This window comes from Colobus angolensis, unplaced genomic scaffold (assembly GCF_000951035.1).
Source record: "Colobus angolensis palliatus isolate OR3802 unplaced genomic scaffold, Cang.pa_1.0 Scaffold595, whole genome shotgun sequence".
NCBI lineage: Eukaryota > Metazoa > Chordata > Mammalia > Primates > Cercopithecidae > Colobus > Colobus angolensis.
Genome location: NW_012119543.1, coordinates 118,954 through 142,741, shown reverse-complemented (window position 1 = coordinate 142,741; position 23,788 = coordinate 118,954). Strand labels below are relative to the sequence as shown.

Below are 23,788 nucleotides of genomic sequence, written 5' to 3'. Positions count from 1 at the left end.
TGGTGGTCAGGTGGGGTGGGTGGAGCCGTGCCCGGGGCCCTGAGCTTTTGGGGGACTCCTCAAATAGTTTCGGTTCTGGAAAGAAGTATTGGCTTCAAAATCTGAGAAGAAAACATGCCATCAGAAATTCCCGTCGATTTAGGGGAACGTCCTAGGGTCAGGGTCACTCATCATGAAGTCCTGGGCGCTTTGTGATATTCTCTGGAGTTCTTGGTGCTTGTTGAGAAATCACAGCCAATCCCAAATTATGTGAGTTCCTGGTATGTAAATCATGCAAAAGCAAGATGGTGAAGATCTTTTCAAAAACATTTCATAGCAGAGAGTTTGTTGCCAGTGGCGTCCTGGTACCTTGCTGTGGAGTGGTAGGAAGGGTGGGTGGACTCTCAATCCTGGGCCTGCGGAGGCCAAAGGCATCCCTGGCTTGGGTAGGGTGAGAGCGGATGTGGCAGAAGTCCAGGTGTAGGGATGGGCCCAGAGCAATTGCTTCCGGAATTGCCTGGCAAAACCCCATGCCTTCCATGTCGGGGCTCAGGTCAAGGTGTGGGCGAGCCTGCTCTGACTCCCATGTGGATAGTGGATTGGAAGGATGCGAAGACCACCAGGATCTGTCCCCCAGCCAGGGCTAGGAAGTTGTGCGGGAGCTGTGTGGAAGGACGATGCCATCAGCAGGTAGGGATCAGGCCGGTGGCCTTGGCCAGCTGCGTGGCTTGGGACCGATGGAGTTTTCTGGGCATCAGCTCCTTCCCTGCCCAGGGAAGCCTGGCCCAGGACATTCCTGCTTGTCCCCAGTCCCTTTGACTATTTGGTGTTGGGGATGAGGCCATCAGATGAAATCAGTGAGATGTGGTGAGAAGCAGTGGCAGGGTGTTTTCCAACACCACAACTCGTTCTCAGATTCTCCAGACACCCACCCCGTGTCCTGCAGTTCTGTTCGGTTCTCATGCTGCCTGGAGTTGGCACAGACCTCACATGTTAAGGGCTCTCTCCCACCAGACTGCCCCCAACATCACACAGCAGTTGGAAGTAGCGGGTCTCCCGTACTACTGGACTGACCCGTTACAAACTGGGGTTTCCCACGACCCTCTCCTAAGGGTTGATAATGGCTCACAAAACTCAGGCAAACACTTTACTTGTGTTTACTAGTTTATCAGAAAGGATATAACTCAGGACCAGCCAGATGGAAGAGACTCGTGGGGGGAGGGGTGTGAGTGTGGGCTGCAGAGCTGCCATGCCCTCTCAGGGCCTGGCACCCTCCTGGTACCTCCCTGTGCTTGCCCAACCTACAGGCTCCTCAAGCTCATGGAGTTTTATTGTTGTTTTTGACACAGAGTCTCACTCTGTCGCCCAGGCTGGAATACAGTGGCACAGTCTCAGCTCACTGTAACCTCTGCCTCCTGGGTTCAAGTGATTCTTGTGCCTCAGCCTCCCAAGTCACTGGGATTACAGGCACCACCATGCCTAGCTAATTTTTGTATTTTTAGTGGAGGTGGGGTCTTGCCATGTTGGCCAGGCTGGTCTCGAACTCCTGACCTCAAGTGATCTGCCCGCCTCAGCCTCCCAAAGTGCTGGGTTACAGGCATGAGCCACCGCGCCTGGCCTCACATGGAGAAGTTTTTTTTGAGAGAGCGTCTCACTCTGTTGCTCAGGCTGGAGTGCAGTGGTGCGATCGCAGCTCGCTGCAGCCTTGAACACCCAGGCTCAAGCCAAGGTGGGGACCTCAGTCTCCTAAGTAGCTGGAACTACAGGTGTGTGCCCCCACGCCCAGCTAATTTTTTAAATGTTTTGTAGAGGAGTCTCACTATGTTGCCCAGGCTGGTCTTGAAATCCTGGGCTCAAGCAATCTGCCCCCTTGGCCTCCCAAAGTGCTGGGATTATAGGCACAAACTACCACACCCACTGAAAGTTTTTATAGAGCACAGTCTGCAGCCCCCTCCTCTCAGTGTCAGTTGGCAGGTGATGCTAAGAGTTCCCACCTTGTATAATCAGCAGGGTTTTCTGGGCAACAGCCTGGTCCTGAGGCTGTCTAGGGGCCTCACCCTGAGTCACCTCATTAGCATAAACTCAGGCTCCTTGTGGATAACAAAGCCACTCCTGTCACTCAGGAAATTCCAAGGGTTTTAGGAGCTCTGTGCCAGGAACAAAGACCAAATAAATTTCTTTTGATGCCACAGGGGTGGAGAAGAGTGGGGCAGGTGGGGGTGGCCCTGGGGACAGGTGGAAGGCCACTGTTGCAGATGTGGAGGCCTCTGCAAAGAGGGCACCCTGCTGACCTGAGGGCAGGGTAGACCAGGGGGTACAGGTGCAAAGGCCCTGAGGTGGGGCTGTGCCTGCTGTGTGCCTGGGTGGCCTGGTCAGAGGAGAGGGAGGGAGGGTTGGGAGCGAGGAAAGAGAAGTGTCTGGTGGGTAGAGAGTTGACGCAGGTGTTGTGGGTTTTACTGGTGTTGCTGCTACCATCGTTATTATCATCGTGTGGTTGGAACTTTATTGATTTTTTATTTTTATTTGTTTGAGATGGAGTCTCACTTTGTTGCCCAGGCTGGGGTGCAGTGGGACAATCTCGGCTCACTGCAACCTCTGCCTCCTAGGTTCAAGTGATTCTCCTGTCTCAGCCTCCCAAGTAACTGGGATTACAGGCTTGTGCCACCATGCCTGGCTTTTTTTTTTTTTTGAGACAGAGTCACACTCTGTCGCCCAGCCTGGAGTGCAATGGCACGATCTCAGCTCACTGCAACCTCCACCTCTCGAGTTCAGGCAATTCTCCTGCCTCAGCCTCCCCAGTAGCTGGGATGATAGGCGTGAGCCACCACACCTGGCAAATTTTTGTATTTTTAGAAGAGATGGGGTTTTGCCATGTGAGCCAGGCTGGTCTCAAACTCCTGACCTCAGGTTATCTGCTTGCCTCTGCCTCCCAAAGTGTTAGGATTACAGGCATGAGCCACTGCGCCTGGCCTTTTTTTATTATTTTTTTATTTTTTGAGGGAGTCTCACTCTGTTGACCAGGCTAGAGTGCAATGGCGCAATCTCAGCTCACTGCAACCTCCGCCTCCCAGGTTCAAGCAGTTCTCTTGCCTCAGCCTCTTGAATAGCTGGGATTACAGGTGCCTGCCACCACACCCAGCTAATTTTTGTATTTTTAGTATAGACGGGGTTTCACCATGTTGGCCAGGCTGGTCTCCAACTCCTGACCTCAGGTGATCTACCCGCTTCAGCCTCCCGAAGTGTTGGGATTACAGGCATGAGCCACCACGCCCAGCCTTGAGCCACTGCGCCTGGCCTGTGGCTGTAACTTTATAAACAGTGTATCTGTAGACAGTGACTGGGAAAGACTCAAAGTCGAAATAATTTTGTCAGAGAGGTGGGTCTGGGCCATACCTTCAATTTTCTTTAATTGGTGACATGTAATTTTCAATTAAACTTTTTTTTTTGAGGTGGAGAGGAATATTCAGCCTGAAGGCAGGTGCTGTATCTGCAATAACAGTTTTCCAAGTCCTAGGTTAGATGCAAAGGACAAGTTCTTGCTGTATTTAGACTGCACAGAACTGGTTGGATATTAGAGAACCTGCTCATGACCACCTCACACATACACACACCCTTATGTCCCTTCCCCACCTCTCTGTCTCCTTTCCACCTGTCCATCCATCATCATTATTAGGCCCACCATGGCTAGTGGCCTTCTGATGTAGCTGATGGGACTTGGACAAGTGTGTGCTAAGTGTATATTTCAGTTATCAAATATTGCATAGCAAACCAGCCCAGAACCTACTGACCCAAACCAACGGCAGTTTCTTATTTCTCATGTTTCCACCATTGTGGCTGGGCTCAGCTGGATGGCTCTTCTGCTGTACCTGGCACTGGCTGGGGTCATGGCTGGGCTGGGCTGGGCTGGGCTGAAAGTCCCAACACGGCCTCACAAACATGGGCCTCCTCCGCCTGGCCTCTCCATGCAACTTACTCACATTGGCCTGCTCCCTGGGCTTCAGAGCATGGAAGTGTCAGCAGAGTTGGAGTTCTTTCATGATGGCTGGCATCCAAAAGGAAGTCCTCTGAAGTGCTACGCCTGGAACTGGCACAGCATCACTTCTGCCTCCTTGTTTGGTCAGCAAGTCACAGGCCAGCTCAGGTTCAAGGACAGGGAATGCTCCCGGCTTGATGGAGGATCGGCAGGTGCACACATGGAGGTGGAGGTGGAGGTGGCCTCTTTGGGCACGGGTTAGGTTTTTATCCCACAAGTTACAAAAGTAGTGGAAACCTAACATAAAAATACAGAGGCAAAGTAAGGGGAAAATGACTGTAATTAGCTACCTAGAGACACCTCTTACCCCATTTCAGTGCCTATATTGTGCATTATATTATATATATAATATTTTTATTATATGTATTTATATAAAATACATTTTATTATAATTTAGAGAAATATGAATAATATATAATGCTTCTCTTTTTTGTTGTTATTGAAACAGAGTCTTGCTCTGTCGCCCACACTGGAGTGCAGTGGTGTGATCTTGGCTTACTGCAACCTCCGCCTCCCAGGTTCAAGTTATTCTCCTGCCTCAGGTTCCCGAGTAGCTGGGACTACAGGCGTGTGCCACCATGCCCGGCTCACTTTTGTATTTTTAGTAGAGATGGGGTTTCACCATGTTGGCCAGGCAGGTCTCAAACTCCTGACTCTGATCCACCCACCTTAGCCTCCCGAAGTGCTGGGATTACAGATGTGAGCCACCACGCCCAGCCTCGTAGTGCTTCTTTTTAAAAAACTTTTTTATTTTTATTTTATAGCATTACATATTGTTCATATTTTTCTCTCTCTCTGTTTTTTCTTTTTTCTTTTTTTTTCTCAGACGTAGTTTTGCTCTTGTTGCCCAGGCTGGAATGCAATGGTGCAATCCTGGCTCACCACAACCTCTGCCTCCCAGGTTCAAGTGATTCTTCTGCCTCACTCAGCCTCCCAAGTAGCTGGGATTACAGGCGTGCGCCACTACATCTGGCTAATTTTGTGTTTTTAGTAGAGACGGGGTTTCTCCATGTTGGTCAGGCTGGTCTCAAGCCCCCGACCTCATGTGATCTGCCCGCCTCGGCCTCCCAAAGTGCTTGGATTACAGGTGTGAGCCACCGCACCTGGCCAATTTCTCTAAATTGTAATAGACTCCTGTATGTATCCCTTCCAAAGACTCCATAACCATCTGCCACCATTCACTCACCCTGTCTGTTGATGTGGGATGTTTCCCTTGTTCCTGATGTTTTCCTTCCATTTGAAATTCTTGGCCATCCTGGGGGAGTGACTGGTGAAACAGAGTCGGGAGAGTCACTCTGGGTGGGACCCTGGTCTTGGCCTCACCGCATCCTGCAAGGGCCCCAGCGCTCTCTTGGCATTGGCTTTTTCCCACTCATTGCACAAGCCTCAGGATGCCAGTGGGAATCACCCAGAACAGACAGGGGTCATGCCAGGATTGGCCCTTGGCCAGGAGCGAGTGCTGACTGGGTGCTGGCCTGTTAGTGTTGTCGCTGGGGAGTCACAGGGGTGTGACTACGGTCCTGGCTGGGTCTCGCCCCCACAGTGGGGCCGGCCCCTGGTGCTGGACATTCAGGCTGCTTCTAAACATTTCCTGGCAGATAACACCATATGGCACATCTTTGTGCCCGGAGACCAATTTTGTTGTTTTTCATTTTTTGAGCTTTTTTTTGAGACGGAGTCTTGTTCTGTTGCCCAGGCTGGAGTGCAGTGGAGTGATCTCGACTCACTGCAACCTCCACATCCCAGGTTCAAGCTATTCTCCTGCCTCAGCCTCCGGAGTGGCTGAGATTACAGGTGCCTGCCACTATGCCTGGCTAATTTTTTGTATTTTTAGTAGAGACGGGGTTTCACCATGTTGGCCAGGCTGGTCTCGAACTCCTGACCTTGTGATTTGCCTGCCTCAGCCTCCCAAAGTGCTGGGATTACAGTTGTGAGCCACCATGGCCAGGTATTTTTGAGCTCTTTAGAAAAAATAAAGGAGTATGAGGTTGAGGATTTGGACACTTCTGCTTTTCTAATTATAACTCTCATGGCTGCCAACCCTTCTCCTGCAGCTCATATGGGGTACTTTCTCTACATATTGCAGTCAGTGAGTGCAGAGAAAAGCCCCCCAAATCGGTACGGTTTTGTCCTGTGAACACCCGTGCACACATGCACACACACGCAGTGGGCCCTGCCTGTGTGGGTATGTTTGTGTCTGAGCTGGAAAGGGCCTCTAGCTTGATGGGAGGCACGTTCTCAGCACAGTCCTTAGGGTCCTGTCCAGGCTCCAGTTGCCAGCACCAAGCGTTTGTGCTGAGGTCTCTTCCGTTCATCATGGTGAGGACGGCTATCAGCGAGGGCCCTTGTGCTGGAGCCTCGGAATTCTCTGTTCTTCCAGGCTGGAGCCAGGGCTGACATGACTTGTTTTTTTCCATCCAATCGTCATGACTGGAGCCCAGACTAGTCCTAGCTAGTCCATCCCTTCCATGATGACTTCTTGCCAACCACAGGGAGGACACAGGGCTGGGAGCTTGGAGCGAGTACAGAGACCCACCGGCCCCGTGTCACCCACAGGAAATCCGGATCCAGCAGGGCACATGTGGCCACACAGGCCACTTGTCTAGGAGGGAAACTGCCGGAGCCCTGCAGAAGATGAGGCTGCAGGCTCATGGGTGCAGAGGCGAAGCAGCCTTATGGTCTCACACTCTGTGGCCTTGGGGACAGCCGTGTGTGTGTGTGTGTGTATGTGTGTGTGTGTGTGTGTGTATGTATGTGTGTGTGTGTGTGTAGCATTTCCCACGTGCCTCCTCTGTGAAAACAGCAGCCCAAATAAATGACAGCAGATGCTGAAGTGTGAGATGGTCAGATGTTAGGGCGGGGAATGGCTGTGACCACCTGGGACCTGCCCACCTGGCTCATGAGGCTGCGGCCCAAGGTTGCTACCTTCTCAGATTTTTCCAGAGCAGCTGGAACCTGCATTGTTTTGTAAAATCTTCAGAATTCAGGTTGTCTGAAAACCCAGCAATGGTTTTCCCACCAGTCCCGGCGTCGGCCGGATCTACTTCCTGAGCTGGGTCCTGCTGGCTGGGTCGGAGGAGCTAAGAGCTTTCTTGCCTTTGTTCTGCTGGGATGTGATAGGGAGATGAGCTGTGCAGCTTTGAGGCCTGGCTCTGGGACCAGGATGGGTGGGAGCCCCCAACCCTGGCTCCTGGGTGCAGAGCGTGGGTGTATCTGGGGCCGGGGCCTCTGACCACCCCTGTCACCGCTGCAGATTGAGATGGCCATCCTGCGGTTCCCTTATGAGTCCTGGGGGACCCCGTTCCAGCAGCTGAAGCAGGTGGTGGAGGAGCCGTCCCCCCAGCTCCCAGCCGACCGTTTCTCCCCCGAGTTTGTGGACTTCACTGCTCAGTGGTGAGTCTTGGGTGCTGCTGAGCACCTGTCACTGCCCCTCCCTGGCCAGATCCCTGCACCTTCCTGGGCCCTGTTCCTTTTTGTTTTAGCAAATAAACCCCCAGATGACATAGCATCGAAATATGTAAGGCAGAAACAGCCGGAGCATGAGGCGCATTTGACAAAACGATGGTCCTGGTGGGAGATTTTAGTTTAGTTCTTCCAGAAGTGGACAAATCAGATAGACTGAAAAGAGAACAAAGTGTATGGAAGATTTGAACACAAAGAACAAGTTTGCTTTTATTGATATCTAGATAGAACTTTGTACCAAATTAAAGAATGTCCCACAGGAGCCTTATAAAAATCATGTTTGAGAGGCCGGGCGCGGTGGCTCATGCCTGTAATCCCAGCACTTTGGGAGGCTGAGGCGGGCGGATCACAAGGTCAGGAGTTGGAGACCAGCCTGATCAACATGGGGAAACCTTGTCTCTACTAAAAATAGAAAAATTAGCCAGGCATGGTGGTGTACGCCTGTAATCCCAGCTACTCAGGAGGCTGAAGCACGAGAATTGCTTGAACCCAGGAGCCAGAGGTTGCAGTGAGCCTGAGCAGAGATCATGCGACTGCACTCCAGCATGGGTGACAGAGCGAGATTCTCTCTCTCAAAAAAAAAAAAAAATCATGTTTGAGGTTACAGAGGGAATAAGGAAGAAGGCAAAGTCATACAGACCAACTTCTCTGACCATAATTAAACAGAGCGAGAAATGGGTAAGGAAGAAGCGGCCGGGTGCGGTGGCTCACACCCCTCGTCCCAGCACTTTTGTTGTTGACCATAATTAGCAACAGAGGAGCCCAGCAGTGTCCCTGGGCAGTCTGACCCCTTTAACTGGGGACTAACCTCTCCCAGAACCCATGATAAGGAGTTTTCTCTCCTGACTGAGGATACCAAGTGTATGCTTGTTAAGCAGAACATGGCAGTCCCATTTTGGTGTTGTTATGAAAATTCCTATGTCACTATGGAGACAAGAAAACCAGGACCCCAGGAGCCAGAGAAACTTGCTGCGAGTCTCTAGTTTGCCCCTATGAATGCCCCTCCACCCTGGGAGAAGCCCTGGACACTCCTGTCCCTTCTTCCCTGGGTGCACGTGTCCCCTGCTGCCAGGCCTGGGGCAATCCCAGAGTGGCTTGGCTGGTCCTCGGTGGCTGGGCTTCCTTCCTCCCTGCCAGCCTGGCCACAGCTGCACTATTCTCTCCTAGCCTGAGGAAGAACCCCGCGGAGCGTATGAGCTACCTGGAGCTGATGGTGAGTATGGGCGGGAGGTGCCTGCCGTGTTCTTCAGGGCTGGCTGGGGCTGGGTGAGGCTCTGGGGAGAGGGCTACGTCTGCACACAGATGGGTAGCTCCTCTGGCTGGTCCTGTGTTCACTCCTTTAGGTGCTCAGTCATTTGTTTGCTCCTGCATATCTGGCTCCCTCCTCCCTCCTTCCTGCATGCCAGGCCCTGGAAAGGATACACAGGCAGTGTGTGACAGAATGGGGCAGAGGGGCCAAGGGTGGCATCAGGGAAGGCTTCATGGAGGAGGTACCATTTGAACTGAGCCTGGAAGGATGAATAAGGGTTATCTGCTGATGGAGAGGCTGTCCCAAGCACAAGGTCCAGCATGGGCAGAGGCCTGATGTGTCGGGGGAAAGGGAGGTCAGTGTGGCTGGAGAGTGACCACAAGAGAGCTGAGGAGGAGCCACAAATGCCATCTGTGACTGTCATGGAGGGCCTCCTGGTGATGAAGGTCATAGAAGGATGAGTAGGATTTTGCCAGTCAGGAGGAGCACTTGGGCTGGAGCTGGTTGGGGAGGAGTGGCCACCTCCCCCTCCCGCTACCCCCTCCATGGTGACTGTGCCTTCTGTCACCCCCAGGAGCACCCCTTCTTCACCTTGCACAAAACCAAGAAGACAGACATTGCTGCCTTCGTGAAGGAGATCCTGGGCGAAGACTCATAGGGGCTGGGCCTCGGACCCCACTCCGGCCCTCCAGAGCCCCACAGCCCCATCTGCGGGGGCAGTGCTCACCCGCACCATAAGCTACTGCCATCCTGGCCCAGGGCACCTGGGAGGAACCGAGGGGCCTGCTCCCACCTGACTCTGCAGCGAGCCATTTGTCCCAAGTGCCAAAGAAGCAGACCGTCGGGGCTCCCAGCCAGGCCCTTGTCGGCCCCACCAGTGCCTCTCCTTGCTGCTCCAAGGACCCGTCTCCAGCTGCTGAGATCCTGGACTGAGGGGGCCTGGATGCCCCCTGTGGATGCTGCTGCCCCTTGCACAGCAGGCCGCTGGTGCCTGGGTGAATGGGCCACTCTCTTGCCCAGCCTGGATGCCACCCAAGTTGTATATTTTTTTAATCTCTTGACTGAATGGACTTTGCACACTTTGGCCCAGGGTGGCCACACCTCTATCCCGGCTTTGGTGCGGGGTACACAAGAGGGGATGAGCTGTGTGAATCCCCCAAGACTCCCATGAGGGAGATGCCATGAGCAGCCCAAGGCCTTCCGCTGGCACTGGCGAACGGGGCCTCTGCAGGGCACACTGGGTCACCCAGTCCTGTCCGCCACCCTAATCGGTGTCATTCACCTTTTTGTTTTTTTTTTAATTTATCCTCTGTTGATTTTTTCTTTTGCTTTATGGGTTTGGCTTGTTTTTCTTGCATGGTTTGGATCTGATCGCTTCTCCCCCACCCCCTAGGGTATCAGTCTCGCCCTCTGCTCAGGCTGGGGTCCAGTGGGAGGGGCCCAAGATCTCTGCTCAGAGAAGTGCAGGGGGAGCCTTCCAGCTCACTCTCCCTGAGGACTGGCTCGACGGGGCTATGGGTTTGCTTTGGTGGTGTTTTTAAAAAAAGAAAATATATTTTTTTGAAAAAATGACTGCCCATCCCGGGTCCTTTCCCTGATGGGTTGGGGCAGTTACCTGGTTGCTGTTTTAATTAAAAAAAAAAAAAAAAAAGGATTAAAGGTTGTGTGAGACTGCATGTGACACCTGTGAGCCCCCCTCTTACTTGGGGAAGGTTGTGGCCCCTCGAGGGACCCTTGCCTCTGGGCCAGGGCCAGGGTGTCGTGCTTAGGGGAGGGAGGGTTGCCAACCCATCAGGCCCTTCTAAATCTGAGGACACAGAGGCCCCCAGAGGGCTGTGACCTGGTAACATCCTGTGATCATCCAGGCACCAGGCCCTGTACTGACGCTGGACAGAGCAGCGAACATATAGGCCCAGCGCGCTGCTGGCGGCCACCCATCCCACTGTCCTGGAGTAGTGACAGTCAGGTGCACAGAGCGGCGAGCACCCCAGACACTGTGCCTGGGTTGGACACGGTGACCTCATGGAGGTTACATGACCTCCAGTTTACAGATGGGAAAACAGACCCAGAGAGCTGACATCACTTGCCCAAAGCCACACAGCTTATAAGAGAAAAACAGACCTGCGGACAGGTGGTGGGCTCCGCAGAAGGCTCCGGGGGGAGTGGAGGCAGCCTGATGAAGGCGCCCTTGCAGTCTGGCCCTGTGACACTGGCAGCATGGCCAGGGCAGCAGTGAATTTGCTCACGTAAGCAGGGTGTGCTCAGCTGCAGGTACCGTTGGGTTCGAAGTTCAGCTGATAGCCTGAAGGACTTGCGTCTACCTTGGCTGTTCATCAGTCTCAGGTTCACCCCCTCATGGGGACCAGTCAGGACCCAGGGATTCCAAGAGCTCAGCACACCGTGCCCAGGGTACCCCGAAGTCCCAGGACTGGCTCTTACCAGCTGGGAAGGAGTCGGATTCATCCCCACGCCAGGAGGGTGGGTGTGATGGCTCAGGTCAGGTCAGGCATGAGGGACTCAGCGCACCACGGCTCAAGGTTTGAGAGCAGGGCCTCTGTGGCCCGCTGAGGAAGCTTAGGGTTTGTTCCCAGGAGGAGGGTCCCCATGGGGTCTGTCTCACCCTTGTCCTGCCGCACTCCTCCTGTCCTCCAGCCCCTGTCTGGGTCAGGTCTCTGCCCACTAACCCTTCCCTGGCACAGGGGCTAATAGTTCCTGGGACCTGTTGTCTCCCTCCCTCCATCCTTCAATCGTGAAGACTTGTTCTCACCCCAGGACCTTTGCACTGACTGTCCACTCTGTGTAGAACGCCCCCTCCCCCGTCTTCCTGTGACTGGTTCCCCACAATCCCATCCGGGTCTCCCATGTCACCTCCTTAGCGACGTCTTCCAGGACCACCCTGGCTCAAATAGCCTCCGCCCACCAGGCCCAGCCAATTTAGCTCATTATCCTGGGTTATCCAGGCCAGACCTGACTTGTCACTGTTGTGTCGTCAGCACTGAGAATGCTGCCGACACCGAGGGAGCGCTCGGCTTCTGCTGAATGAACACATGAAAGAATGAATGAGGGAGGGAGGGAAGGGGGGAGGAAGGGAATGAATCCCTTGGTGGGGCGCAGCCCCAGGTTCCGTCTCCTGCAGCCGCCAGGGGGCGGTAGAGCTCGGCTTCAACCGCGTGCCCTGGAGCCCCGCCCGGCCCCGAGCGCCAGTCCGCGTCCTCGTGTGTCCTCGGCGCGGCTGGAGGCTGCGGGCTTGCCACGCGTCAGCCCAGTTCTCGGCCTCCGTGGCTGTCCTACCCGTGTGCACCCCCCGACCCGGCCCTCAGGGCTTCCGGGAACTCTGCAGCTTGCAGAGAGCAGCAGACCCAAAGCCTAGCGATTTACCATGCGCGCCCCTGAGGTTACCCAGCGCCCCGCAGCTCACCGCGCAGCTCGCGCGGCTCGCAGGCCTGGCTGGACGCCTCAGCGCTTCACAGAGAGCAGCCTCCTCCACGCACGACTGCAGCCCCAGTCGTTTCCAGTTCCCTTGCCATTTATTGGACACTTTGGCTTTTACAGAGCATGTCCAGCCATCAGAGTGGGGAAGCCAGTGTACAGTTCACTAACATTTACGAAGCCCAGGCCCTTGACAGTTTATACTACCCATAGCCTCCGTGGAGGTCTCAAGCGGCAGGGCCCCTCTCCCCTGTTCCCTGGCCCTGAAGTGGGCGAATGGGGATAGGGAGCGGCCGGGCCCCACCTCCCCCGAGGTCGGACGTCCGCATTTCCTGTCAGGCAGCAGGGTCCGAGCAGGCGCCTCTTCCAGGCCTGGGATTAATGAGTCTCTGGACCCGGAGATGGCAGAGGCATGTGGACTTTCTGTTCAATTACAGCCGTAAGAGCCTCCTCATCAGGCAGCATTAAAAATGCAGCAGACAGGCCGGGCATGTTGGCTCACGCCTGTAATCCAGCACTTTGGGAAGCCGAGGTAGGTGGATCACCTGAGGTCGGGAGTTCGAGACCAGCCTGGCCAAGATGGCGAAACTGCGTCTCTACTTTAAAAAATACAAAAATTAGACGGGCGTGGCGGCGCACGTCTGTAATCCAAGCTATTTGGGAAGCTGAGGCAAGAGAATCGCTTGAACCTGGGAGGCGGAGGTTGCAGTGAGCTGAGATCACGCTGCTACACTCCAGCCTGGGTGGCAGAGTGACACTCCTTCTCAAAAAAAAAGGAAAAAGAAAACACAGCAGACAGGCCTGCTAGGAGCAGCGAGGCTGTGGAGGGAGGATTTGGCGAATTCCCTTCTAGAGGCCAGGGCGGGAAGCCTCTCCTCCAGATCCCTGCTGCAGCTCCTGTCTTCATGGGGGCTTCCTCATGGTCCACAGTGCCCCACCCTGGGTGCCCGCCCCCGCCTCCCCTGTACCCTGACCCTGGCTCCCTGCGCTTCACCCTGAGCCTGGCGGCGCAGGGCCTCTGCACGGGCTGTCTTGTTCTCCGCCCGCAACGCTCTTCCCTGGATGTGCTCCCGCTCAGGGGTCTGCTCAGATGCCTCCCTGACCACCCTTGTCCTGCCGCACTTTCTTCACATTTATTTATTTTCATTCTTGCCCTGCTGACCGCCTCCCCCGCAAGACCAGGAGGAGCCTGCCTTGCTCACAGCAGACAGGGCAGGTGCAGGAAGGCTGCCCCAAGGCTCAGCACAGACAGCAGGTAGCAGGGCTGTGCGGGAGGTGGTCTGGGGACAGTGTTGCCGTTCTGTTTATTCCAGGTGTCCGCCCTGGGAAGGCTCTCTAGAAGCGAGCCGATTCACGCGTTGTGCTGGCTGAGGACTCTGCACCTCAGAGAAGGGAAGGCAGGAACTTCAGGCCAGACAGCAGGCAGCACTCATGCCAGGGGTTAGAGTCGTCCGGGCTTCGCTCCCGCTCCCATGCCCTCCCTCGGAGCCGAGCTCTGCTTCTGAGGGCAGGTCCCAAGAAGGCCCGTGCTGCCCACCTGGCGGCTCAGGCTCCAGCAGCCCCCAAACTGTGGTCAAGTCCCTCTTCCCCCAGGGAATGGTCAGGGGCCAGCAGGATTGAATGTGTCCCCCAAGCTGCTGTGCTGGGAGGTGGGGCCTCACAGCGGGATTAGGTCCTGGGGGCCCGCCCTCCTGAATGGATGAAAGCTGCCAGCCATCTCCCAGTGGGTTAGTTACCCAGGGGGTTGGTTGTAATAAAAGGGCGTTTTGCCCTCCCCTGCTCCTTCCAGCACTCTCTTGCCTTTCCGCCTTCCTTCTGCCATGGGAGGACACAGCAGGAAGGCCTTGTTAGATGCCAGCCTGGATCTTGACTTCCCAGCCTCCAGAACCCTGGGAAATTTCTGTTGTTTAGAAAGTACCCAGTCTGGGCTGGGCACATGGCTCACACTTGTAATCCCAGCACTTTGGGAGGCCAAGGCGGGAGGATCGCTTGAGGCCAGGAGCTCAAGACCAGCCGGGGCAACATAGCAACACCCCATCCCTGCAAAAAAGCCAGATGTGGTGGTGCCTGTCTGCAGGCCCAGCTACTCCAGGAGCTGAAGTGGGAGGATTGCTTTAGCCCAGGAGATCGAGGCTGCAATGAGCGGTAATTGCCACTGCACACCAGCCTGGGTGACAGATTGAGACCCTGTCTCCATTTAAAAAAAGAAAAAAGAAAAAAGAAGAAATCATCCAGTTTGTGGTATTTTGTTATAGCAACAATGAAACAGATGAATACAGGCCCCCAACACCAGCATTATTATCTCATCGTGGTTTCCTTGTGGGCAGGCAGGACCAGTCACCTCATCTTCCAATAGGAGCTTGACCTCTGACCCCACCTCTCCCTGATGCACCAATCCCCTCGACCACGCCCCCACCGAGGCCTGCCGGCCTCTGCTTGCATACCCGCCCTGATGGGGAGCTCACTCACATACAGACACGATTCCTGGAGGGATCTGGACTCCATCTTCTTGTCCCTGTTCTAGTTCCCCAGGCCTGCGATGTGAGGGGCCCATGTGTAAACCCTGGCTCACTCTCAATGCTCATTTCTTCGCCTTTTGTGAAAGCTGTTGCAAATCCTTTTGGAAACCAGGTGGGAGGGTCTATATATACACTGGCTGTACTATGTTTATCAGAGCTTGTGTGTCTTCATGCCCAGGGCAGCCAGCTTCTCCTGGAGGTTACAGAGGCTCAGTGAGGCTCTGAGCCCTCCTGAGGCCACCAGAGAGTGAGGCAGAGCCAGGGAACCCCAGAAACCCAGGTGTTCTGTCCCTAGTCCCTACCCCAAGCTGAGGCTCTGCCCCGCCCCAATGAGCCACCTGCCAAGCCAGGTTTAGCTGCAGCCACCCACTCTGTCCTCACAGAAGCCGTGGGCTGCTCTATTCCTGTTCTGGGCCAGCCTTATTGGGGACTTGGGGAGGCCTGGGGAGGCAGCGGCAGCTGCAAGCTCTGGTTGGGGATGGGGGAGTTGCTCTGGGCACTAGCCTAGGAAATTCTTTCCTTGTCGGCCTCCCAAACCCTCCATGGCTCCCTATTCCCACGACATCCAAGGAAAAGGAGGCACAGCATGAACTTGACAGCAGAGCCTTATCTGGGTTGTTCTCCACAGGGCTTGGCCCATGGCATGCGTTATCTGAGCACCTCCTATGTGCCACGTTGTGTTCTAGAACCGTAGCTGTAGCAGGGCTCAGACAGACCTGGGCCTGCTCAGCCAGGGCGTCAGGCAGGGAGGAGGCACTCACCCTCGCGGAAAGGCGTGCTCCCCCCATTCTTCCAGCATCACCCCATGATCACTCCCTAAGGAGAAGCAGTGAACTCTATCTAAGTTAATTAGTAAAGTCATTTAAACTAGTTAAGCTTAATTACCATTAAATGATTACATTTAATTAATTAAATTTTTTATATTTGAATTTAAAAGCCCTTGGGGCAGGCAGGGATTTCGTGCCACCCAAGAGACCAAGGGGTTGAAGGACAGATGGCATGGGCCCTGCAGGGCGTGGGAGAGACTGAACTTCATATTCAGGGCAAAAGTCACTGGAGGGCTGTGAGCCGGGGAGAGATGTCATCTAATTGCATTGAGAACAACAGCGGCAGCAAGATCACGCCCGTTTGCCCTCAAAGCCCTACTCCGTACCTCTTCAGCCCCCACTGTCCCCAGCCCTTGGGTCAGATAACTTTGAATTTGACACTGTCACCCCAGGTTGTATGACCTTGAAGATGTCACTGCACCTCTCAGAGACTCAGTTTCCTCATCTACAGACTGGGGCAGGATCGTGCAGGATTGTGGGTGGTTTCAACAGAACCCTGCAGCATGGAACAGGCTGGCACACAGTAGGCACTCCATGCATAGTGCTGTCCCTCTGGTCCCTGTCTCCACTGCCTCCTCTTGGGCCAAACCCAAGTTTATTCTGCTTCCTACAGTCGCCTTCAACTATGATCTGTCCCCGTGGGGTCCCTCAGGACACACATCCATGGCAGAGCTGGGCTTGCCCTTAGACCTTGGGCTAGGAGGCTGGAGGCATCTGTCCTGGGACTGTGAGATTTCACAGGCTGTGCTTGCAGGCAGGCACAGACCTGCCATCTTGGGGTCCTGGAGCCCTGATTGGAGCTAGGGCAGAGCCTGGCCAGGTGCCCAGACCCCCTCTTGGGGCCCACTTGGTCCCTTCTGTCTGTGGATGACTTTCAGTGAGTCAGCACATCCCTCATAGTTTGGTTGCTGTGAAGTGGAGCTGAGGGGTCAAGGCTGCTTGCGTGAGTGCAAAGCCAGCCAGCTGAGGCTGGTGTTCCTCACGAGCATCCGTCCAGCCGAGAGAGAAGACCTGGAAGTGTATCTCCTGTGCCATCTCCAGGGGATGGAGCTCCCGTTGCACCCAGCAGTAGCTCTGTAGATTACAATGGCCTTAGTTGGCTCTTCCCTGTCTCACTTCTCCACTTCCCTATGGTATTTCCTAGGATTTACTTGAGTCCAAAGCTTCTCAGTGTCTGAGAGTGTACCTGGAGAACCCAAAGAGACAGCGCCTCTGAGAATCATGGTGGGCAGTACAGGAGCTGACCACAAAGTGCTCAGCAAATGACGCCTGATGTTGCAGGGATCCTTGCTGCCCCACTGGACCATGCCCTCCACATCACCGCTGGTGCTTCCCCATAGAGTCTGAGGTCTACTTCCCCCAGCTTCTGTCGCACCTTTAGACTTCTCTGTGGCGCTGCTTTCTCCTTTCCTCATCATCTCAGCTCCTCCCTCCTGTTAGCTGTGTGACCCTGGGCAAGTCACTGCACCTCTCTGATTCTCCATGTTCTCAGCCCCGTGTGCTGGGACCTGACGCCCTCTCTGGGCAAACGCCAGCATACTTTGCTAAGCAGTCCTATCCCAGGTCTTGTGGTGTCTGCCAGAAATCTCCAGAAGGCAGAGGATGAAGGCCTGGGTGTTAGTGTGCTGGCTGGAGGTCCTGGGGACAAAGGCTAGTGCGGTGGGGGTATTGCACTCCCAGTTGAAGGTCCTGGGGAAGTGTTTGTGGGGCTGTCAGTCATTCATTTTGTTGGGTCAAGGTGTGAGAAGGTGGGCCGAGGTGGGTGGGGGAGGTTGACAGGTGTGGAAATCACAGAGGGCCTGGAAGGCTGCTGCGAAGAGTATGGGACTCCTGGGCATAGAGTAATGTTGGTGCCTTGACCGGAGCCTGCAGACCTCCTTACTGGGACAAGCCAGCTCCCTGCCTGCTCTGTGCTGTGTTGCTAACCCTTGCATCTCAAACCTGCTTCAGAGAAGTATGCAGCAGGGAAGCCCAGCCCCTTGCCTTAAGGCAGGACAAACTCAGAGGCATAATTTGTGCTGCAGAGCTCCCTTGGGCTCAGGCCATGGCAGGGATGGAAAATGAAGAAACCCTTGCTTGTCTTCTCCTTCTTTTCCCCTGGCTCCCTCGCTGGTTTCTGCTGGGAGAAACTCCCTAGGGAAACATTTGCACCTGAATCCTCCTCTCAGACTCAGCTTCTGGGAGAACCTGACAGGAGACAACCTGCTGGCCCTGGGCACCATAGGCAGGTTTTAATAGAATGAGTTTATTGGCTAGAATGCAGGTTTGGTTACTTATTAAAAAACGAAACCAGCCGAGCGCAGTGTTTCACGCCTGTAATCCCAGGACTTTGGGAGGCCGAGGCGCGCGGATCGCCTGAGGTCAGGAGTTCGAGACCAGCCTGGCCAACATGACGAAACCCCGTCTCTACTAAAAATTACAAAACTTAGCCAGGCGTGGTGGCAGGAGCCTGTAATTTCAGCTACTCGGGAGGCTGAGGCAGGAAGAATTGCCTGAACCCGGAGGGAGAGGTTGCAGTAAGCCGAGATCACGCCACTGCCCAGCCTGGGCGACACAGCGAGACTCCATCTCGAAAAACAAACCAACACCAAAACCCGTTAATGATGGTTTAAACAAGGTAGACGATTATTCGCTCCTGTAACAGTCAGTGGTTCACGGAGGGACGGCGGGCTGGGTTCCATCGCTCTTCTGCCCTTCGGGGTGTGGGTTCGTCCCGTTCCTCCAGCGCACCTACAGGAGGGGCGCCCCGCGCCGCTCGGACCCCGTTGGCAGTATTGGGTCACATGGCCAACAGTGGCCGCAAAGGAGGCTGGGAAATGTAGTCTTTTTTTTTTTTTTTTTTTTAAAAAGGGAACCAGCCTTCCCCGGAACAGTGGGGTCCACGGCTGCGGGAGGGGAATAGAGGTGCGGGCTGTCATTCCGTCCGCAGGGAGGGAGCACAAACTTGAAAGCGGGGACAAGATTCTTTTAGGAAGAACGGTCTTCATGTAAGAAAATATGCAGAGGATTCTGTAGGTGTGGAAAGGGAGCTCTTGCCGGGGATGCAGGAAGATGTTTCTGGAATTGGCCGGCCCAGGGCGTCCTGGGGCAAGGAGTGGCCAGGCAGGTCCTATGAGGACCCTCCCAGGGAAACTCGACCTTCTTCCATCTCAGGGAAAGTGGACACAGGCAGCAGCCTGGGTGGGGCGTCAGAGGTGGGGAAAAGGAGCGAGTGTAGACGGAACTCTCCAGGCGAGCAGGGACAAGTTGCAAACGACAAAGCTAGGTCGCGAGTGTAACGACACGGAACATGGCAGCAGTGGGGTGAGGGACCCTAGGCCTCCTGGGAACTTCCGGGGCCGTTTGAGAAAGCCAGGTTCCCTCAGGAGGGGTTAGAGGCGTTTCCATTTTAAATACTAGCGAGGTGTCCCGGGAGGCTGATAACTGGCTTCTGTCCATTTTCCACACGTGTTTGCAAAACGAATGTGTCATATGTGCAGATGCGCATCCCTGGCGCCCCAGCGTCGTCTGCGGCCTTCTGCCCCGTGGTTACCGTTTTCTGTGGCTTCCCTGAGACACTCCCTGCCCTGGACGCGGCCTCTGACTCCAGCGTCCACTCCAGTAAATAGCCCCGACGTGGACACCTTGTGCAGGCAGCTTTGTTGGCATTTCAGATTTGAGATGATTTCCTCGGGCATGATTCCCAGAAGATAAATCGGGTAGGAGAAGTGCATTTGCCTGTAACGGTCCAGTGGTGCCAATGTACCCGACCACCTGCAGTGCACAGGCAAAACCTTGCTTGCAGAAGGGTGGGATAGTTTGGTTTCATCTCTTTCCCAGATTTTTAAAGTACTGTTGAAGATATTAAGCAATTTAAAAAGTAATTTTACCTATAATCCTGTCTGCTAGCATTTTGATTTGTATCCTTCTAGCCTTTTTCCTAAATATAAATTTTTTATTGTGTGACAATTTACATACACAAGCCTTTTATTATGAAAGGTTCAAACATACACAGAAACAGAGAGTCACATAAGGAACCTTCAGGAAGCCACCAGCAGCTGCAGCAGTGATGCCCGCACACAGTCCTGTCTCATCTCTACCCCCAGCTACTTCCCCTCCCAAATTATCTGAACATTCGTTCCATTCATCCCAGACACAGTATAATTTAATTCACAAATATTTCAGAGCATAGCTCTGGATGATTAGGATCCTAAAAAATGGCAATAACAGTCTTTAACATTTGCACAAGTAACAACCATCCCTTAATATCAGCAACCATCCAGTCTCTGTTCAAATTTCCAATTGTCTCATAAATAATAGAATTAATTAGCAAAAGAATGGTTTCATTTGGTATCTGAATAAGACCCCGCGTCTCGACTGGCTGATGGTTTGCCTCAGTGTCTTTCATTTAGTGGTTGCCCCTTCCTGTTTTCTTATAATTTATTTGTTGAAGAAACTGGGTTGTTAGATTATAGAGTTTCCCATAGTCTGTACTTCCAGTAAATCCGTAGCTGGTCTAGTGACTTGACCAGATCAGATTGGACTTTTTTTTTTTTTTTTTTTTTGGCAAGAGCACTTGGTGCAGAGTTCTGTGCTCTTCTGTTGGGAGGCAGTGTTCTGTCCTTTCTTTGTGGTATTAGCAGCTGCTGATGCTCAGTGCCTGGACTCATTAATTTACTAGTGGTTGCAAATAAATTTAAAACTAATTAGTGGTTGTGTAATGGTGATAGTCTATCATTCCTTCACGTATTTGCTGAAATGTTTCCATAGAGAGAAACTTCCCATCTACCAAACTTCTGCTATTTGGCTATCTGGTGGTACAGTTTACAAACTGATATATGCTTGATCTGGTTCCTCTAACAGTTTTCTAAATTAAATTGTTCTTCCAGTGGTGATCAAGTAGGGATGAAAAAATAAGTACAAACTAGTGAGTTCAAAGACACTTTATGTGTTTTAATTGATTGCATTAATTGCCCTTATTGAAGTTCAAATTGTTCCATCTTTCAAGCTGGCTCTTGAGTACTTTGGACATGACCCCAGTAGTCTTTGAGAATGTACTTGCTCTCTGGTTTAGCAGGAAGCTGCAGGTTTATTGTGTGCATTCACTGCTCTAGACCTGGAGTCAGCCATTTCTCCTAGGAGCCCTAGTTCCTTTTAGTGAGAAATGGTGTTTAGAAACCACAACCTTTGTCAAAATAGCATGTAAAACAAAACATAAAAAAAGGAAAATAAAATTTAAAAAACCCACAACTTGGGTACCAGGAGCGCACAGTGCTGCCGTAGTCAATACTTCCTCCTCCTCCTCCTCTTCCTCTTCTTCCTCTTCCTCTTCCTCTTCTTTTTTGAGACAGTCTCCCACTGTTGTCCAGGCTGGAGTGCAGTGGCGCTATCTCCACTTACCGCGACCTCCGCCTCCTGGGTTCCAATGATTCTCTTGCCTCAACCTCCTGAGTAGCTGGGATTACAGGTGCACGCTACCACACCTGGCTAATTTTTGTTTTGTTAGTAGAGATGGAGTTTTACCATGTTAGCCTGGCTGGTCTTGAATTCCTAACCTCAAGTGATCTGCCCACCTCGGCCTCTCAAAGTGTTGGGATTACAGGCTTAAGCCACCATGCCCAGCCTGTGGTCAGTATTTCTACACCATTAATTCATAATGATACTTCCTGTTCAAATGTAGGCCCTCAGGGCTTTCACTTAACTTCTATCATTTGTTTATATTCATTTTCTCTAGGAAAGAATCTGGTTCTCAATGACACACATTAATAGAGTAAGAAAACCATTTGAATGAAGCCACTGTACATACACAATGATATCAGAATAATACCAGCACCATCATCAGCATAATGCAATGATTGAAACAGTTTAACATGATTTTTTCTTTTTGTTTTCAGGGCATATTGCACTAGAAATGTATAGTCAATTTATGGTATTTTGAAGTTCCTTGGAATACTTCTCAATGTGGTTGTAAAACATGTATACACAGGCCGGGCACAGTGGCTCACGCCTGTAATCCTAGCACTTTGGGATACCAAGGCAGATGGATCACGAGGTCAAGAGTTCGAGACCAGCTTGGCCAATATGGTGACACCCCCGTCTCTACCAAAAATACAAAAATTAGCCCAGTGTGGTGGCTTGTGCCTGTAGTCCCAGCTACTCGGGAGACAGGCAGAAGAATTGCTTGAACCCAGGAGGTGGAGGTTGCAGTGAGCCAAGATGGTGCCACTGCATGCCAGCCTGGGTGACAGAGGAAGACTCCACCTCAAAACAAACAAACAAACAAACAAAACAATGTGTATACAGAGGTTCATTTGTTTCCTTTTGATTTCAATGTTTAGGGAATTTGTAAAACTTTTATAATTATATAACATACTTACATGTTTCTAAAATCAAATCTACGGAATGAATTATATTCAGAGAAGCCTAACTTCTGTCCCTGTCTGTCCCACCCTGTCTCCACTCTTCCCCATATGTAAGCATTATACACAATATACAGTTTATCCTTCATGGCATTTGTAAAACATGGCCACAAATCCTTGGATATTCATCCCGTTAAGAGATGTGTTCCATGTCCCTTTGCTTGTATCTGAAGGACTTGTAACTGCTTTAGCTAACAGTGTGGCAGAAATGATGTGCAGAGACTTCTGAGGTGGGTTGTAAAATGCCTTAGTGCCTCCAGCCAGCTCACCTGGGGCATTCATGCTTGGAGCCACCTGAGCCACCGCGTGAAGTCCAGTCACTCCAAGACCCCTTTTTGGAGAGGCCACATGTAGGCACTGGGTCCACCTGCTGAGCCCAGCCTTCCAGAGGTCCTCCCAAACACTGCTGTGTGAGTGAAGCCATCATGGAGCCTCCAGATCAGCCCATTCTCCAACTGGATGTCAATGAATGATCTCTATCAACGCCGCATGGGAAAGAAAAACCACCCAGCCAGTCCTGCCTGAATTCCAGACCCAAATAATCACTTACGTAATAAAATGATTGTTCAGACCTACCAAAAAGGTAGTTTGTTATGCTGCTTCAGGTGATTAGAACACCCTTCCTTTTCCATTTTCAGTATAAGATGGTTCATCTAAGTGTGTATCCTACCTCTGTATTAGATAAATGGTAGCATATTAGAGTTACTTCCCTACGTTACACTTTTCACTAGACAATATGTTCTGCCCATCACTCCAGAGAGATTTTATTTTATCTTATTTTATTTATTTTTTATTTGAGACAAGGTCTTGCTCTGTCACCCAGGCTGGAGTATAGTGGTGTGATCATAGCTTACTGCAGCCTCAACTGCCTGGGTTCAAGCAATCCCTTCTGTGCCTCCTGAGTAGCTGGGACCACAGGTGTGCACCATTGAACTGAGCTAATTTTTTTTTTGAGATAGGGTTTTCCTTTGTTGCCCAGGCTGGTCTCAAACTCCTGGGCTCAATCAATCCTCCTGCTTGGTCCCCCAAAGTGTTGGGATTACAGGTGTGAGGGTCCATCTCAGCCTCCAGAGAAATTTTAAAGCACTGGTCTGAATTTTGTTTTGTTGGCCAGTATAGAAATCTTTTTTTCTACTAATAGGTGAATTAAGACCATATAATTAGTATGTTTAACCTCAGTTCTGTCATATTGTTTTATGTTACATTTATACTTATGTAAGTCTTTTCAACAAATTGTTTTTCAGTGTGGCTTTTATTTTTCTCTATCTCTTATTTATTTATTTATTTTTTTGGTACTTAGGAAGGGTCATATTTTTGCGGAAATGATTACCTTCATACTAATATCTGTGCATAATGCTTTCAGGCCCCTTTTTTTGGTCTGTTGGTTTCCTATTAAGAACAATATTGAAATTTGCTAGTGTCCTCTTCCCTTTCCTTTCTCTCCCACAGCACCTGATTTGAATTAATATCCTTTTACTCCTAGTTATTAACTATAAGGCAGTCAACAAGCTTATTCTACTTTTCGTATGCTCTTCCCATTTTCACTCAAATATCTCATAATCATACTGTAACAGCTATACTTTATTCCTTACAACCATTGTTTGCTCCTAATTGTATAAGTAAGTATAGGCTGTATATGTTGAATACTCACCACCAGCCCTTATGTTTATGTTTCTCTAGTCACTTTGGTTGCCTGATGCTTGTTTTCTGATAGGGTCCTCAGTAGGTGCTCCCAGGAATAATATTCTTGGAGTTTTTGCATGTTGATAATTGTTGATGGCCCTTATACTTGAACATCAGTTTGGCTGGAGACATATCTTTCTTGGATCATACTTTACCCCTTTAAGAATGTGACCATACTGGCCGGGCGCGGTGGCTCAAGCCTGTAATCC

General features: G+C 52.0%; 1 protein-coding gene across 4 annotated transcripts in view; it reads left to right on the top strand.

Moving 5' to 3' along the window:
- Positions 1–10,377, top strand: part of MAP2K3 (mitogen-activated protein kinase kinase 3) — a 31,020-nt gene extending 20,643 nt beyond the window's left edge. For 3 of the 4 annotated variants that reach the window (XM_011962525.1, XM_011962529.1, XM_011962527.1), the window contains exons 10-12: positions 7,266–7,405; positions 8,642–8,687; positions 9,298–10,377. In XM_011962525.1, coding sequence (XP_011817915.1) covers positions 7,266–7,405; positions 8,642–8,687; positions 9,298–9,381 — 270 coding nt within the window. In that variant the 3' untranslated portion in view covers positions 9,382–10,377. Of the gene's footprint in view, positions 1–7,265; positions 7,406–8,641; positions 8,692–9,297 lie in introns of all 4 variants that reach the window. The other variant, XM_011962526.1, reaches the window with a different exon arrangement.
- Positions 10,378–23,788: the final 13,411 nt, after the last annotated feature.